The 19,524-nt window shown below is 36.9% G+C and overlaps 2 protein-coding genes across 2 annotated transcripts in view; both read left to right on the forward strand.

Moving 5' to 3' along the window:
- Positions 1 to 8,600: 8,600 nt before the first annotated feature.
- LOC107717039 (interleukin-20 receptor subunit alpha-like) lies at positions 8,601 to 16,295 on the forward strand. The gene is made up of 7 exons (XM_016523682.1): positions 8,601 to 8,689; positions 9,458 to 9,587; positions 11,299 to 11,504; positions 13,402 to 13,577; positions 14,138 to 14,282; positions 14,518 to 14,657; positions 15,664 to 16,295. The coding sequence occupies exons 1-7, from the start codon at positions 8,638 to 8,640 to the stop codon at positions 16,234 to 16,236; spliced, it is 1,422 nt and encodes a 473-aa protein (XP_016379168.1). The 5' UTR covers positions 8,601 to 8,637; the 3' UTR covers positions 16,237 to 16,295.
- Positions 16,296 to 16,972: 677 nt separating this feature from the next.
- Positions 16,973 to 19,524, forward strand: part of cfap206 (cilia and flagella associated protein 206) — a 20,833-nt gene continuing 18,281 nt past the window's right edge. Inside the window, exons 1-2 of the mRNA XM_016523666.1 lie at positions 16,973 to 17,116; positions 17,189 to 17,272. Coding sequence (XP_016379152.1) covers positions 17,009 to 17,116; positions 17,189 to 17,272 — 192 coding nt within the window. The 5' untranslated portion in view covers positions 16,973 to 17,008. The remainder of the gene's footprint in view (positions 17,117 to 17,188; positions 17,273 to 19,524) is intronic.

A 19,524-nucleotide genomic window follows, 5' to 3' on the forward strand; every position in this document is an offset into this window, starting at 1 on the left:
TCATCTGTAAATATTAGAAAGTCATGGGAATATTTACATCTTGCTGTCAGGAGTGCATCAGGAGCCTTCTCCACGCGATTCTCCACAAAACTTCAGTGAACAAGCATCGCATGCATGCACGCCAAACAGACGGAGCGCTAAAATTATGACTAGTCTCTGTCAGAGATTTATTCATAGAAATATTGTAGAGTGCAATATTATGTTGCCATATTCAAATAGAGGTTTTAAAATAAAAATGTCGCCACATTCAAATAAAGATTTTAAAATGCAGGATAAGTGTCACTAATTAAACAAGTATCAAACAGGTTGAGTTTGCCATTGATTTCTATAGTATTTTTTTTTCCTACCACCAACTGTTTGATTACCAGCAATTTTCAAAATATCTTCTTTTATGTTCAACATAAGAAAGCAACTCATACAGGTTTGGAACGACATGAGGGTGAGTAAATGATGACAGCATTTTCATTTTTGGCTGAACTATCCCTTTAAGACTGGATTTTGTCAAAACTAACCATTCAATTACACAGAAGGGGTCTTCTGATTGACATGTACAACAACCAGCCACAGTTCATGTTTGTACATGTCGTTTGGGACACAACTTATACAATGATGACACTAAAATAATAAACCAGCTTGCAGCAGAGTGCATGTCAACTCAAATAATGGCGCAGGGCTTCATAAATGTGAAGGCAGAACGGAAGATATAATGCTGTTAACTGATGAAAGCGACATCAAACAAATCTGTTAAACTACTATTAAATATAATATTATACTATTAAATATTTATAATACAGATGGAACAAATTGTGGTGCTAGATTATGTTAAGGGGTGAACAATAAAACATCTTAAATACCACAAACATAATAAAACTAGAAATCAAAAATCAAACCTAGGATTACAGTGTAGTAAAAAAAAAATGTTTTTTCTTTTATAAGGTACAACGGTGCTAAAAACACACACCTTAAGAAAAACGTGCTTTTCGCTATGCCCATAACGTATGATTGCAGAAAAAATACATACGCTTGTATTAAACATTTATGGACACACGGGGCAAAAGGCACACAGTACTGATACAATTACTTCAGCTAAAATAATGTTTGTTTGTTTTTTAAATAATGTCTAAGTTAATACTTGTTCAAAGCAATCCCTTTAGCAAAGTTTGTACTATTTTCTGCTTATTTTGATAAATAAAAGAACTAATCTTTGTCCAGTAAATATGCTGTCATTAAAATACGTTAATTAAAAAAAAAATAATAATAAAAAAAATACAGAAACAAAATCACGTTAAAATGTAAGATTCTAAAAGCACTGAAGGAGATCCTATAATAATTGTATATAGATTTACAGTAGTAACAACACATGATATTTTATTATATGATATGATTAATATCATGTTTTAATAGGGCTGTCAGTTTAATGCGTTAACATAATTAATTAGTTATGAAAAAATAACGCGATTAAAATATTTTAGCGCAGTTAACGCACTGGCCCCGCCCCCAGACATGCACGTCATCTTACATCTCATACAGTTGATAGTTGACAAATATGATGCAGGACAACAATTTCTTAAATGCAGCCATGCCCTAAAATTAAAGATATTGGGTTAAAGATATTCTGCTGTGGCTTTACCTATAAAGCCACAGCAGAACTGTTGTGCATCTCCAAGCAACACAGCGGTGTTTAGTTTCTGAATGAATCCGCGTTTTGAACGAATCGTGTGAACCAATGATTCAGTAGCCCATTTATAATAGAGAGAGTCTGAATTCCTGAATGAATCAGCCGTTTGAACGAATCGTGTGAACCAATGATTCAGTAGCCCATTTATAATAGAGAGAGTCTGAATTCCTGAATGAATCAGCCGTTTGAACGAATCGACTCATAAAGACATTTACCGACACCTGCTGGTAGTTTTAGTTTCTTTTTTAGAGTATAATTTCATTTATTAAAAAATTAAAATAAATAAATAATAATAAACATTAAAGGGATAGTTCACAATAAATAAATAAATAAATACATTCTGTCATCATTTACTCACCCTCATGTTATTTCAAACCTGAATTACTTTCTTTTGCACAGCATAAAGAAGGTATTTTGAAGACTGTTGGTAACAAAGCTGTTTTGGTCGCTAGTGACTTTCATGAACAAAAAGTTTCTCAAATTATCTTCTTTTATGTCCCATAGTTTATGTTAGGCAGTTGTAGCCTAAACATTTAACACAATAATAGCTTTAAATTATCTTTTGGGGGTATTTTCACAACCAAATTTAGTTTGCGATTAATTAGATTAATTAATCGCAGCACCCTGTAATTAATTAGATTTAAAAAATTAATCGACTGACGGCCCTAGTTTTTAAATGTGATGGTTTAATTATAAACATGGTGATTATCTCTAAGATGGACACCCAACATAATATATGATATTTACCATCTGAATCTAACCATGTCATGTCAACAAATGGAAAAGTCAGCCATCTATTAATTATCATGTTAATTATTGTGCCTTTCACCCCAACAGCAGGGGCGCTTTTTACCCCAAATATCATACATATTCTTTCGTTATTGAAAACTGTTGCTTTAATTATCTTAAACAAAACTGAAAATCATTAAGAAGATCATTGTCTCAAAATATATTCAATAATTTTAGAGATTCTCATTTGATACTTAAATCTACAACGTTTTAAAAAACATCAAATATTAGATCAAGTTAACACAGAATCAACTTTGCGCTGTCAAGGATCAGCCAAATTTGCATGTGCATCTTGAAAAGCGAATGCTTTGGAAAGTGCTACGCCAAGTTTTTCTGCCATCCGTCGGTTTAGAAGATTATAAATAGAATAGAAGATATTAATATAATATATATTACATATATTTTATAATATAATATCTTTAGCCCCGTTGTACCCTACTATTTACGAAAAAGGGCCTTGGTTTTGACATGAAATCCAGCACTTTTATGGACAGGTGATTTGAGTAGTTTAATTTTAATCAATGCGTTTTTGGAATGTTATTATTTATTATTTATTCACCTTTTAACGCCATGCCAGCATCAAGGCTATTTTCATGGCGATCTCAGAATAAATTACACAAGCTATACAATTAACAAAAAGTTATTTCTTCTAAAATACATTCAGGTGATACATTTTTAAATAAATCAGTTAAACACACCTCTGAATAAAACTGTTGTCTATTTACATTGAAAACAGCACAGTCTAATAAAACATTAACGTTTTTGTTAGGAAAGTAAGGCATGATGGTGGTTCTTCACCTCTTAATAAATATCCATGTGCAAGTCTTGTATGGCCTAAAAGACACCTTGTAAAAACAACTTGGTCATACCTAGATTTAAAATTAGTAAAAAATATTTTTCTTACACTAGGATTTATTTAACATATTTCCGTGACATTCATCCCATTCCATCTGCCACATGTCATTAATATAAGAGTTTATCTCAGGCTTGACATCACAGAAAGGAATTTGACACTCTGAAATATTCAGGTCGAGTGCTTCTTTTGCAGTGATATCTGCTTTCTCGTTACCAGAAAAACCCATATGACCTGGAACTATTGCATAAACAGTCTGCTTTGGCTACAATCTTTAGAATTATGAGATGATCAGTTTTTACATCTTTGTTTTTGGAATGAGGAGGACGTTTATAGTTCTGAAACCTACTGTATGTTCTCATGATTAAACTCATTTCTTCAAGAAGATCAAAGAAGCATTGATTTCTCAGAGTGTAATTCACAGTGTTTGAGTTACTCTGTCTATTGCATCTTTTCCAACATCATTTCAGTTCATAGGTCTTCTATTCGGTGCTTTTATTCCTGATGTCTAACCAGATAGAATGCCTGTGGTAATTGATTACAGCTACATAAGCAGCTCTAATCTTACTCAGGGTTGGACGGTTACAGGTAAACATGAGCTGTTGTATTCACTGAACACACAGAGCATATCCAACACGGCCTCACGACGGTCACAGGAGATGGTCAAACACAAATGGGACACGCTTCAGAGTAAACACACACCCGTGAAAGCATGACATGAAGATGCTCACAGAAGCCCTGATCGCAAGGAGAGCTGCAGCATATGGTCAGAGTCAGATCAGCGTTTGTGGGGCTGATTCTCAGGACAGTGACGCCCCCTGGTGCTCGAGGGTCATGTGATATGCTGCAGCTTCCCCTGTAAGGTGGCATGCAGGGATGATCTCTCAGCGATGCTGGGCGCTGGGTGTGTCATTCAGACATACAGTCTGTTTATGTTTAAAGAGCCCATGAAATGCAGGAAGCCAAAACCCGGATAGGAGGATTTTTGCACTTTTGGTAACATCGCCCTGAAGTCAAAGGTTTTTTTTTTTTTATGGGTTTTTGGTTAAAAGACTCAAGCACGGTCTGTGGTTAAAGGAAGAGTTCATCCAAAAATAAAAATTTGCTGAAAATTCAACCAAGACATTAACGCCTCTATGATGGATTTGTTTCTTACAAACACGCAGCTTTAGTCTTCTCCAGATGTTAACTGATGAACTGGAGTGCTGTGGATTACTTGTGGATTATTGTGATGTTTTTATCAGCTGTTTGGACTCTCATTCTGACGGCACCCATTCACTGCAGAGCATCCATTGCTGAGACACTGATGCAGTGCTGCATTTCTACAAACCTGATGAAGAAACAAACTCATCCTAATCTGGGATGATCAGAGGGTGAGGACGTTTTAATTTTTGGGTGAACTATTTCTTTGAAACTAGCTCAAGATATTTTATTCTAAGACAAAACACATTAGTAATATCCACTTGTGATTTTTTAAAAAAGTTTTTACTTGTCTTGAAAAAGGCGGACATTAAACAAAACATCACACGTCTGATCTACTCACTAGTTGTTTTCACAGCCTCACTGTCTTTATAATCACACTATTCTAGCTCAAATTTCCGGGGAAAATGTTCTTAAATAAAATCTGAAAGAGCGGTCTGTATCCTAATGGTGGTGATGGTGGAGTCATGTGACCATGGTTTAGTTTGTTTATAGCCTGCGTTTAGCTCTTTACTTCTGCCAAATATATTTAGGTTTCAAAATTCATAAAAGTTATGTTGATTTGTGAAGATGATCTAAACGTGTAAGCACCATAAACTTGTGTTGGACATAGAGCTTATTTTTTTGTCAATGTTTAGGGGTAGATGAGCTCAAAATGAACAGACGTTAGCTTTAGACTAAAAGACACAAGGCTCTCGTTTTTTTTCTCTCAACATTTTTGTAATACATCTTTGACTGGATGGGTTTCTGCATGCCCCCTTACAGAACACCAGTACGCCATCTTTAACTTAAGTCTCCGGAGGTCTAAAGTAGGGATGGCTGACACGAAACTCACGTTTCGGCACGGTGTCGAGATCCCGAAGCGCAGATGTTTCGAAACACTGCTCCGAAGTGTGATTCGAAACACCCATGTCACGTGACTAAGGCGATTCAAAGCATCGGGGCGTTTCACAAGTGTTTAGAAACCCGAATCTGCTTTTGATCGACAGGGTCGGGAACAAACCACACAATCGCACATCTGTCTCAATCTAACTCCCGCAAAGTATAAAAGTGGAGTTAATGCAGCAGAACAATTAATATATTTAAACAAAAATGTTTATCTGTAAAAACTGCCAGGCGTTGTGGCTTGATGTCTTTTCTTAATGTTAATTACATTATAATTCATCAATTCGCTTAAAGGTGACATATCATGAAAATCTGACTTTTCCAGGTTTTAAGTGCTATAATAACCATTAAGTGCATCTACCAACCAAGGAAACGTGAAAAAGATTAACTCAGTAACTTTGTTTTGGGAAGCCTTTTTCTGAAAGCGTCTGAGAAAACGAGTGCGTCTGATTTCGCTTCCTTGGTGACGTGGCAAAGGGATCTCATTATAATATTACCGCCCCTTAATCTGTAAGTTTCCACCCACGGCGCCGTCATTTGATTTCGCAAGCGACAACGGTGTACCAGCTCTAACGCCATGATGAAAGTTTGAGCAAAGCATGCTAACTGTTCTGTGTTTGGCTGCACAGACGAGCACAGAACACTGTTTAGAGTCCCAGCCTCAGACGAGACGACAGAGCAGTGCATTTATTGATTTATTTACTGTATATTGCTGCTGCCACACAGATCTAAAATAAACATGCGATTTATTTCCCAGCTGTGTACCTTCATAGACATAACCGACTGTTTTTTGTAACTCGTGTGTGTTTTTAAGGTAAGCTTGTGTGTGAATGAGAACTTAGTTTAGTACTCACATGCTGTGACAGCCGCTTTCTGTGCGTGTGCTTCGGATGTGTGCGCTCAGAAAACCGTATATCAGAAGTTTAAACTAATATGGTTTAAAACACATGATTTCAGCGCGATAAACATGATAATCAGAACCAAAACAGATGCTTTTAGCAGATACGAGCGCAGCTCTATTCTGGAAAAGGGGGCGGGGAGCAGCAACTCATTTGCATTTAAAGAGACAGGCACAAAAAACAGCATGTTTCTGCTTCCACTCAAAATAGGCATTTTCAAAATAATATAATAAATGATCTGTGGAGTATTTTGGGCTGAAATTTCACAGACGCATTCTGGGGACACCAGAGACTTATATTACACATTGTAAAAAGGGGCATAATATTTCTCCTTTAACTGATTCGCTGCCAATGTTGTTTCAGAGCAATACTTGAGAATGACAACAAGGTGTCACCGTAGAGACGGGTGTTGAATTGTTTCGAAGCCTCGACACATTTGGTTCGACTGTTTCAGTGTTTCACGAAGCCTCGCTCTGCCCACCACACTAGCTATGAACACAGTCACACAGCAATGGTTCCGGTTTCTGACGTGTTTTCGAGATTGAAAAAATAGAGCAAAAAAATGCGAAAAATCAATAAACCTCCTGAAAGAAATGCCTTTTTTTTTATATAAACGGTTATTAAGTTGTTTGTGTTACAAATAATATGACACTCCTTGTATTCTTGTCTCTGAACAGATTTATTTGTTAACACTTTATTTTACTCTTATTTTATTTTCTGTTTTGCTTTCTTCTGTATGCTACCTAGTATATCAAAGTGTCTATTTTAAAATAATACCTCCCTGTATGTCTATAGTATATGATGTAAAAAATGTTGGTAAATGCCATAATTGTCTGTTCCCATTTTCTTTGTGTAAAAAAGAGAGAACAGATCTTTTGTACTTTGATATGTTTTTACTTTCAGATCCCAGACAGAGGAACTAAACGTTGCATTATGTTGACTGAATACATTGATGAGAACTGAGAAGAATCTCCTGTAATAACCACACAGTTACATGACCAGAAACAGAATGTCATCAGCACATCTGCCATCTGCCAGCACAGTTTCGGTGCATCTTTACACAGTTAAGGCTGCTCTATGCCTGCACAAAATTCTGTGTGAAGACATAATGCTGCATGAAAGCCTGACTAAATGATGCCAGCTCGACACACCCCAGTATTAAAGTATATGGCTCTCGTTGCAGTGTAAATGCATTCATGCCACCTCCGAGCAGCTTTAAACAGCCGGTGTAAAGACAGCTAAAAGCCACTTCAGAAGCGCTTCTGTGCCAAATTTATGCCAATGTGTAAATTTGGCCAAAGAGAAGTGTGACAAAAACACATTCTTCAGTGTCATATGACGATATGTGTCATCTTGCCAAGCCAATTAAGGAGGCGTCATCGCCATATAATTAAACCTGCGCAAAGAATCATGGGAGTGAAGTGTCCATCCACAGTGAAATCCTTTAAGGGCACTTTGAAGTGGCCCTCACTGTGAAGTGCCCTTCGTAGGCGGACTGATGCCGTCTGGAGCGCAGGTAATGAAGTCACACCTGTATAACCAGTCCGCTGTCATACCACACACTGCTACTGAACTACCCTGAAGGAGAAAAGCAATTAACTAACGCCGCGATGAACAACGCTGTCATTTACAAGGTGAAGAACATTTTGAATACACAGCAACACACACACTGATGCCTTGATGCTATAATGCACACAATATTCATCAAAACAATCAGCAAGTACACATTCGCACACACACAAAGATATTTATACATATACTCAGATTCACCCACTTCAACCAACAAAAAGGATCAAATAAGTTTTTTTGAGACTTCATATCATCTTACCTTTTTTTCCACATTTTTATTGCATTGTTCATTCTTACAGTATGTGTTCTTTTCAAAATCTCAAACATTAGTGTGCACAAACTCTACTTATTAAGTATAGTTAAAATATGAGGGTTTTTATGTTGCTTCAGTCCTGGCGTCCATTATAGTGGACATCAAAAAAAAATCTAATAAAAAAAATTAGTTGGCACAAATCTTGTTTTTTAGACTCGTTTCTCTCTCTTCTGGATAAAAAAAAATTGTTATGTGAAAAAAATCCAGGTCTGAAGGGGTTAAAGTTTTGAAGAAAACAACACGAAGACGTAGCTCATGAATATTAATCAGATCGCGTTGGCGTTACTTGGAAACCTTCCAATGCTCTTCCAATGTTAGGCTCCGCCCACCGGCGCTACAGTAACAGTACAGTGCGCCTGACACACACCTGAGATCAGAGCAGAGAGACTCAGCTTTCACAGAACCGAAGCCCACAACAGGACAGAATGATAACGACTAAGAGTTTGCAGCGATGGAGACAGTTTTAGTGATCGCACTGTGTTTGCTCTGGACAAGAACATCAGGTAAATATACAAATCTTTCTTCTCACTCTCAACGCACGAGTCTGTGATTTCTTATTTTTAAATAATTGATCTCTCCTGTTCGTTATGTCTAACCTCTAAGTCTTTCACAGCCATGATATTTATGACATTATATTTCTCATTTTAATGTCATGTGTGATTACTAAATAATAACGATATACAATAGAACCATATCAGTCACTGTGGCTAATGAAGTTTACATATATCTGTCATTTCAAGACTATCTGGAGCTATTTCAAGAGAGGTGTTTCAACCCAACCCAAGATGTTCATTTTCTGTTTTATGACAGTCAAGTGTAATCTTTGTGTAATCTAAGTGTAAAAAGTCAAGCCTCTTTTATGGATGCTTTACAGCACATAATAAAACAGCATCCAGAAACATGTGTTTTCACATTAAAGCATGAGTTCATATAATGACAGGAGCTCCTGTCTGGTTTTATTTGTATTAGTATTTTAGTTATTAGTTGTTTTATTTATTGATTATTATTAGTGTTGTTTGTTATACACACATTGATGCTTTGATTTTTTTAACATCAGCTTCAGGAACAACAGGAAGCAGATTCTCTCTTCTGCCTCTTCCTGTGGTTTTAAGAAATCTGATTTATTTGAACAATGCCTGCATTTCCTGCTGACGCTGTGAAGCTCTGAAAACGGGATACAATTCAATAAGATGAGATGAACTTCAAGACGTTGAACATGGTCTGTGTGCATACAAATCTTAGAAAGTAACTGTTGGTCTGCTTTATTGTAGCGTCATCAGTTGAGCGACCGCCTGAGCCTCGTAATGTTGACTTCTACTCCGAGAACCTGAGGAACATTGTGAGGTGGACTCCAGCAGCAGGATCTGCCAACGGCACCGTCTACACGGTGGAGTACGCCATGTGAGTGATCGTGCTCAGAGAATCATCCACGCTCGGCCTCAAACATCATAGGACTCACACGAAAATGTGTCACTGCATTCGATTTAAACGATCAAAGCAAGTGTCATTTATTTCTAATCAAATGTCCTTATACACATGCTAATATTCACATTTATGGGGTAACTTTTGAAAAGGTACCACCCAAGTGACATCTTTTGTACTTTTTGTTTGAGAGTGTGGTATTGATGGGAAAATGCAATCACTTTACTGACTTGGAGCTTTAAATCTCATTGACAAAAATGAGCAAATCTTGAATCAAGCAATTTCGAATTCCAATTTCAAAGTCAAATTAAAATGTCAAAATTACCCACAAACATGTCAAACTTATGCAAACTTTGATCTAGTGTTACTTTAGTATCATTAAAATACTACTGTAGTCTTTAGGGTTTTAGGTTTTGAATTAGTTTTTATTTTCATACTTTTATTAACAATTTGAGTTTGACTCACTTTTTTGTGTGTTTTGTCATTTTTAGTATTATTATTTTTAATATATGTGTAATAACATTTTGTATTAGTTTTCATATTTTTGTTATTTTAGTACATCAAGTTACGTCAAATTAAATAAAAATGAGAAGCGTTGCCTTGGCCACTGAAATAAAATAAGTTCAACATTTTTCTATTTTATTTTATTTCAGCTAGTGCTGTCAAACGATTAATCACAATGACTCACATCCAAAATAAAAGTTTTTGTTTACATAATATACGTGTGTACTGTGTATATTTATTATGCATATATAAATACACACACATACAGTATATATTTTGAAAATATTTACATGTATATATTTATATTCATATAATTTATATCATATATAAATATATTTAATATATAAACGTAATGCATGTGTGTGTATTTATATATAGATAATAAATATACACAATACACACACGTATATTATGTAAACAAAAACGTTTATTTTGGATGCGATTAATCATGATTAATCGTTTGACAGCACTAATTTCAGCTAATATTTATTTTATTTCAAGCAACAAAAATTTTAGTTTTTTTATGGTTTTAGTATGTTAACTATATCAACCCAGTTTGAATAGCTGCATCTCATTTCGAATGCTGCGTCCTCCGGAGGTGATAACATACTATAGTAATTTATAGTAAATACTAAAGTGTTTTTTAACCATACTATAGTAAAGTACTTGAATTAATTTGTTGTGGTAATTCTGTAGTTGCTGTGGTAATACATAAACAAATTACTTGACCCAGTACTGTACTAAGTTTTCTACAGCTATAGGGTATATTATACTACAATACACTACAGTAAAAACTAAAGTATACCACAGTATTTATTACAGTTTGTCAGTTCACTACAGTATGCTGTAGCATTCAATAACAAAGTGTTGTACATACTATAATATATACAGTATAATACACTTTACTATAGTATGGTTCAAAAACACTATAGTATTTACTATAAATTAATAGTACTTTTTCATGTGGGATTTGTCGGCTGCATACGTGAGGCTACTTCATTTCAGGAAATTAATCGTTACATTCCAAAGTGAGAAAGAAATGACAGTAAGCTCAGAAGTCAATTGTATTTACATGATGAAGAACAGAGACGTTAGTGGAGAAAGAAAACATCTCGCACAAGTATTCTGGAGGTGCTCTGCTTCCCTGAGCTGTTATCGTGACGTGAATCATTCTGTTGTCCTGCAGTTACGGCGATGAGGAGGAGAGCGGCTCTGAGCGGGTGAGGTGGAGGCGTGTGGAGCACTGCTCCTCCGTCACACAGAGCGAATGTGACGTGTCTCAGCAGACCTTTAACCTGGAGGAGGACTACTACGCCAGAGTCAGGGCCGCCAGCGCAAACACGCAGTCCGTCTGGACCGAGAGCATGCACCGCTTCAGCCCCGCGCTCCACAGTGAGTGCACTGTCTGCTGATGAGTGCTGCCAGACAAAACAGCAAACATTGTACCTTAATAGGGCTACAGCAGCTTGTCACTTAGGCAGAGCCCTCAAAGAGACACCGTTGTACCTTCTTTAAGCCTGAATGGTGCATAGTCAAACCTTACAGTAGTAATATGTGACCCTGGATTACAAAACCAGTCATAAGGGTCAATTAAAAAAGGTCAAAGTAAGCTTTCCATTGATGTATGGTTTGTTAGGATAGGACAATATTTGAAAATCTGGAATCTGAGGGTGCAAAAAAATCTAAATATTGAGAAAATCATCTTTAAAGTTGTCCAAATGAAGTTCTTAGCAATGCATATTACTAATCAAAAATTAAGTTTTAATATATTTACGGTAGGAAATTTGCAAAATATCTTCATGGAACATGATCTTTACTTAATATCCTAATGATTTTTGTCATAAAAGAAAAATGGATAATTTTGACCCATACAGTGTATTGTTGGCTATTGCTACAAATATACCCCAGCGACTTAAGACTGCTTTTGTGCTCCAGGGTCACATGTGTACTCTTATGCACTCTTTAGGGGTAAAAAAGGTAAAGGTGTCTCTATTAGGGCTCTGCCCCAGTGACAGGCTGTTGTAGCCCGAAAGTTAAAATTTTTGCTCTTTTTTTTCCTGAGATTGTGGATGGATGGCTGTTTTGGTAGTTTGTTCATCATTGTTTATTTGAGCCTAGATAAAGTATGAAGATGAATAATGATCAGCTTGACACTGAGTTGCTGTATGTACTGTATGTGAATGTTTAGACAATTTCAGTCCCTCCCTTTTTTACCATAGTAAACATAGTTCCTGCCAAAATACCATAGTTAATGCAGTCATTGTTAGTAAACCTTCTATAAAACATTTCACATTCAGACTGTGTAAAAAGCTTTCACAATCTTTCTGCCTCAAGAATGCAAGAATTAACAAGAACTGCAGTGATTATGGTGTATATAATTACTGTACATACAGATTCTACTTCCTTAGATTTAGAAATGACTCGTTTGTATCCATGTGTGACTGTGTTGTTGATGCCAGTAATAACACTGTGGCACATGAAACAATAATGACACAACAAACAGGCGGCGTATTCAGATATTTCTGACTATTATCCACTGTTCGTGGCAAATCATTAAACTCCGCCCCCGAGAGCCACGCCCACTCCTCAGCATCCAATCAACAGCTGATGCACAGAACCAAGTCCCCGCCTTTTCCGAAAATCACTGCAATACATTTCCTCAAGAATTCATGACCACATATTTATTCATTTGATAAGTAACAGTGTAAATAGCAGGATAATGCACGGTTATTACTGCGAAATAATCCGGCAGCTCAATTCAGCTTTACACATCGCCTTTCCTCTTGTGTCATAAAAGTATAATATAACTTAACTCGAATCAATCTTTTCATGTAATAATAAGTGAGATAATGGACAACCAGTAGGTTATTATCTCCGAGTAAACCTTGAGTTGGGATCACCCTGTCAAAGTTTATTTTGTGATTATGACCAGCTGACTGCACGTTATGCCGGATTTATTCAAATATGTGGAGAAGTGTTGCTAAGACGTTTCAGTTTTACACGCCGTCACAACAGTCAACAGAGAGAAATCTGAGCTCCCAGAAGATCTTCCAACAAAGACTCGAGCTTGTTTTACAAGCCGTGAACTCATTGCAGCATTAGTGTGTTTATTAGGAAAGTAAATAGGGTAAAACACAAAGTAAGTAAAACACAGACTTCTCTGTTATAAACATGCATACTGCTTCTCTTGGTGTGTGATTACAGCAGCTGCAGGAGAGTTAACAGCAGCGGCATCGCTGAACTCTCGTAAAAGCAAATCATTAGCTTCTAATCAATCTCTGTCACACAGCGGTCCTCGGCGCGCCGCTACTGGAGCTGACTGTGCTGCAAAACTACATAAACGTCACGATAAAGGGGCCCTTCAGATGGAGAACGAAGAGGACAAAGAAAGAGAAGTCACTCTGGAAGATCTTCCCACACATGATCTATAACGTCTCTGTGTTCAACGGCAGGAGCAGTCACACGGTGAGTCAAGTCAAGTCACCTTTATTTATATAGTGCTTCTGACAATACAGATTGTGTCAAAGCAGCTTGACAGCATCAAATGTGACCCTGGAGCACAAAACCAGTCATAAGGTTCAATTTTTTGAAATTGAGATTTATGCATCATGTAACAGCTGAATAAATAAGCTTTCCATTGATGTATGGTTTGTTAGGATCGGACAATATTTGGCCGAGATACAACTATTTGAAAATCTGGAATCTGAGGGTGCAAAAAAATCTAAATATTGAGAAAATCATCTTTGAAGTTGTCCAAATGAAGTTCTTAGCAATGCATATTACTAATCAAAAATGAAGTTTTGATATATTTACGTTAGGAAATTTACAAAATATCTTCATGTAACATGATCTTTACGTACAGTTTTTCTCGATTGCTTAAACACATTTCTTGAAACTATGCCTGGAAAATACTATATTTTCAAAATAGCGTGTCAATAATGCAAAAGGAGCGTGCAGAAAAACACTCGCTCACTCACTTAGCCAAACAGGAAAGTCATTTCTTTTGCACTTTGTCGCTCTACCAGAACTACATGCTTCTTAAAAATGGGAACGTGACGTTGGGCCCTCTGGACTTTTCCACCCGGATCTGTGTGAGTGTCCAGGCCCAGTCGGAGTCTCTGCCTCTGGCCTACAAACCCAGCGAGCGGCAGTGCGTCGAGACGCCCAAAGGTAAGCCAGCTCCATCAGCCTTTTCACTTTCAGATTGCCCGGCGAACAGGTTTGAGCAGTATGTGACTGTTGAGGAAGCCTATCATTTTATCAGCTCATGCACAATGCTTGACTGTAACTGAGGTGTTTTCCCAGCGCGCTCGGAGCTGGACTTCCTCATGCACAAGTCTCCAGACGGTGTGAAGGTGTGTGTGTGTGTTAATGTGTAACCCGCTGGAGTTTCTCTCTGCTGTAGATCCGTTCAGAGATCAGCTGCTGGCTGCTATGTTGGGCGGCGTGCTGCCGTCTGCGCTCTGTCTGTGTGTCCTCGTTGTGCTCGCGGGACTCGTCCACTGCTACATCACTGACCACAGACAGAGACTGCCCAAGAGCACGGTATTACAACAAACACACAAACCTAAATCTCACGCTACTAACACAATATTTAGAGACCGCTGAGGATGGGCTTGTTTGACCTCCAGCTACCAGAGATTCAGCCGGGCTGGGACAGAATTGATGTTATGAATGTTTCTACTGAATAATCTAATGCATCCCTACTGAATAAAAGTATTAATTTCTTTAAAAAATAACAATAATGTGCAACTAATGTCTGGTAGACAATACTATTCAAAAGTTTGGGGTCAGTACGATTTTTTTCTGACAGAAGTTAATACTTTTATTCGCATTAGGACGCATTAAACTGATCAAAAGTGACAGTTAAAGACATTTGCACAATGTTACAAAATATTTCTGTTTCAAAAAATAACTTTCTATTCATCTGTGAATCCTGAAAAATAAAATGTATCACAGTTTCCACAAAATATTGGGCAGCAAAACAATTTTCAACATTGATAATAATCAGAAATGTTTCTCGAGCAGCAAATCAGCATATTAGAATGATTTCTGAAGATCATGTGACACTGAAGACTGGAGTAATGATGCTGGAAATACAGCTGCGCATCACAGAAATAAATTACAGTTTAACAGATATTCCCATAGAATAGAGTTATTTTAAATAGTAATAATATTTCACAATTTTACTGTGTTTTTACTAAAAAATAAATACAGCCTTGGTGAGCATAAAACACTTTTTGTTACTAACCCCATACTTTCGAATGGTAGTGGTTCATGTAAAGGAAAGATGCCTATGAATACAGTATTATCACAGAAGGGTTTCAGAATAGATCATTCTGTTTATTTGAGGATGGGAGTCATATCATGTGATGTCGTCATCAGTTGACAGTAGTAATAATAATAATAATAATAATAATAATTCCTTACATTTATATACATTTTCTGGGCACTTAAAGCGCTTTACATAGAAGGGGGGGAATCTCCTCAATCAGTAGTTTTGATCACATTATACCAGCGCTGAAGTAACAGTGTACTCTTGTCGTTTCAGCACGTGGTTGGTATGAGTGAAAGGTTTCACACTTTCCAGCCAGAACAACAATCTCCAACAATCATCGTTAACGTGGTCAAAATGGGTTTGTATGGAGAGGAGTCGGCTCTGCCTCAGCTGGTGTGCGGTGAGGACTCGTCAGCGGCGGTGTGTTACGCTCAGCAGCACGCTCCTCCGTTACCGGACGGGGAGGACTCTGTGAGCGTGGACTCTGAGCCACAGGAGGCCGCAGATTACGGCATCGTGCTGCCAGCCGCTGTCGAAGCCGAGAGCAGCCCATACCGGACACAAGAGCACACAGTGCTGTCTGTGAACGCCTGTGAGGATGAGCCAGACGATCAAGACCAAGCACAGATATTCCTGGACTGGAGCCCAGAGACTGGAGAACTGAAGATCCCTCTGATGGGCTTGTTAGGTCTGGAGCATGAAGCTGAGATCCAGACTGAAGCGGTCACGCTGCTGCCTAACCTCATCCTGAGACAGAGCTCAGGGGAAAGCTGCGAGCCGGAGCCGGACCACTTCATCAAGATGGAGCGAGACTGGGGCCTCGTCATCCACTCCAGCCCAGACTGACAGAGGAATAATGCTGCTGCTGCTGCTGCTGCTTCAGACTCCTGACAGAATATGAAGATTGCTATACACTTGCTATTTATCTTATCTGTGGTGTTCAGGTTTAAGGTGTACACATGAGACGATATTAGGGCTGCAAAACGATTAGTCGTGATTAATCGATTCAACATAGAAGTTTATGTTCACATACTATATGTGTGTGTGCTGTGTATATTTATTATGTATATATAAATACACACACATATATGTATATATGAAGAGTTCATTTGCAGAAACACATGTTTTTTTTTTGTCCTGCATTCCAATTAATATCAAACTGCTGTTGTGTTGTTTTGATTAAATAATAATAAACGCAATAAAAACATGATTTAAGAAAATTTATAAAAACAAAGTTATCTGTTTTTGCAAATAAACTCTTCATATTTAAAAAAATTTAATAGATATTTTATATATAAATCTAACATATTTTTCCTTAATATATACATGAAAACGGCTTGCCATACACATACAGTGTTATCAACGAGTGCGTATTCGGAAGAGATTTTCGCATTTTTGATTCTAACATATCATATTTCTGTTTAGGACTTCGTAGTGTTGTAATACACTGTAATGTGTGGTTGTTTGTGTTTGTGACAGACTCGTGTGTTTCTCTTCCATCCGGGCGCTGTCCGTCTCCATGACAACCACAGCCGCGCCGCACAACACAACAGTCAGCCGCGACAATCTCAAGACAAAACTCTGTAACGTTATCGTTAAATGTTGTCGCTGTGTAAAGATGTCGAGCACTCAGGCTGAAGGCGTTATAAGAAATATCATCCGGGAAATCGCGCAGACGTGTTTAAGCAGAGGACAGACTCTGTCCGAGACGCTCATCGCCTTCACGGTGAGTGACTGGCACTGAATGAATAAACCAGCCGGTGAATGTTGTAGCTCCAGCATTTACTTGTGTGTCCAGGTCAAAGCTGTCGTGCTGGACCCCAGGAACCGCTTTAACGTGGACAGGACTCTGACGAAGCAAGATGTGCAGAAACTCATAGAGGTGAATGCATAATTCGTGTTTACACAAGCTGCTGTGTTTGGTTTTCTGACAGACTGAAACTGCTTAACTGAAGCAGCCTTCGTATAGCAGCCCTTAATTGGACCTTCGTGGACAAATTTGGGCACTAAGGTCTCAGGTGTGATCCCAATTTATTTTTTTGTTTTGTTTTTTTAAATTAACGTCATATCACTATCTTCGATAAAAAAAAGTTTTTATGATTTTTGTTTGTTTTTCTTTATTTACCTCTAAAAGTACCATATGTTATGTAAAATATGCCTATTTTTATGTTATATTTAATATTTATTTTACTTCAGTAAAAATTTTTAGTAAGTTCAGACAGCCCAAACCTAACATTTTGGTGACTTTGGTATGATACTATAAAAATACAAAAATATCAAAGAAATCAATAGCCACTATATGGCTGTAGTACTCGATGGCTGCATATAGGCTGCAATGTTGTAACGTTCTTAACCTCTAAAGTTTTAGATTTTATCACAAGTTAAAAAAATGCCAAAACAAACTTACAGACAAATCTAACCATGCTATAAGGAAAAGACAAAGTAGGAGACAGAGTATTTTTCAAATTTCAGTAACTCAAATGGTACCAAACAGGTAAGAATAAACAGTAAACCTAACAAGTAGCATGTTCCAGACATTTTTTGTTTGGAAGCATCAACAAATCTTGCGGTAGGACTTTGATGTGCCTTTGAAGTATGTGTGTGTGTGTATTTATATATACGTACATAATAAATATACACAGTACACACACATATAGTATGTAAACATAAACTTTTATTTTGAATCGATTAATCGTGACTAAATTGTTGTGCAGCCCTAGACGATATAATGAAGGTTTTTTTGTTGTCTCATTCACTGTGAACACGAGACCTCATGAACAAACCTCCGTTCTCTAGCTTCTGTATTAAATTACATTTAATCATGGCCAACACTTTGCCCCAAAAGCCCCAGACGTGCACGGCCTGGACACTGCTCAAGGGAAATAAACTCAGTTCTGGAAGCGATGTTTGAGCCAGTCAGAAAACTAACAGTACTCCGCTATTAAAAAGTCTATTTCACAGCAAAGCCCTCCAGAAAAATTCCCTGGTAACACATCTACTATAATAGAGTGAAATATGTGTGATTGTCAAACCCCTTGTGCAGAAGCCAGATTTCATTTGAAGGGAATGAAAGCAAGGCTGTGAGTTTGTTCAGTACTGTTGTGTACGTCAGTGAGTTTCTGATAATACATTGCAAATATGTAAAGAAGTGGACAAATAAACCATGCTTTGTGAACTTTAGAAACATAAGACAGTATGACATTGTGTGTGTACTTATCAATGACAATGATTCAGAAACAAAGGAATCGAAGGAATTCACGTTTTATATTATATTGTATATATCTATTTTAATTGTACATAAACCAAATGATAATTTTTATTGAAATAGTAATACTTGTAGTTACAAAAACATGTGTTTATTGTAAAATGTGATGAACATCCAGATTAATAAAGGGACTATAAATACTGCAGATTATATACATATTACTACAATTCTGTCATTTTTAACCTGTCATAAACATTAAATATGAACCTGAGAAGTGTTCAGTTGAAGCTTTTCTTCCCATCATCACTAATAAATACAGCTATATGATGCAATTTATTGTGCTATTTATTTACAGTCTCTCACTGAATGTTCAGTTACACAATGATTTATTACCATTGACTTTTACAGTGCAACAGCCTTCAGAGAAGTAACTAGCTTATCTAAATGATTTGCAACTAATTTAGCATTTAATGCGGGTCAGAGTTGAGTGATTGCTGCTGTTCACTCAACTGAAGCAGTAAGAACAAGTGTACATGTCAGCGGTGAATATAGGAATATGCACTCTTAAAACACTTTCTCTTCAGTGGAGTTTGATTCAGTGTACACATACTATGGCAAGCCATTTTGACTTTTATTCATTCTCAGGATATGAATTCTTGATATCAACAATTCAATTTTCACTAGTTAAAATGTTAATTCTTGATATCAGGAATTAGATTTCTACTAGTAACAATTGCTATTTTTGATATCAGCAACTACATTTCCACTAGTAACAATGTTAATTCTTGATATCAACAATGACATCATCACTCGCAGAAATTGAATTTTTGATATCAGCAATTACATTTCTACTAGTAAAAAATATTATTCTTGATATCAATAATTTATATCCTGGGAATGGCAATAGGCAAGCCGTATTGACTTTTATT

Source organism: Sinocyclocheilus rhinocerous, unplaced genomic scaffold (genome assembly GCF_001515625.1).
Source record: "Sinocyclocheilus rhinocerous isolate Xijiao unplaced genomic scaffold, SAMN03320098_v1.1 scaffold210, whole genome shotgun sequence".
In the NCBI taxonomy this organism is placed as follows: Eukaryota; Metazoa; Chordata; class Actinopteri; order Cypriniformes; family Cyprinidae; genus Sinocyclocheilus; species Sinocyclocheilus rhinocerous.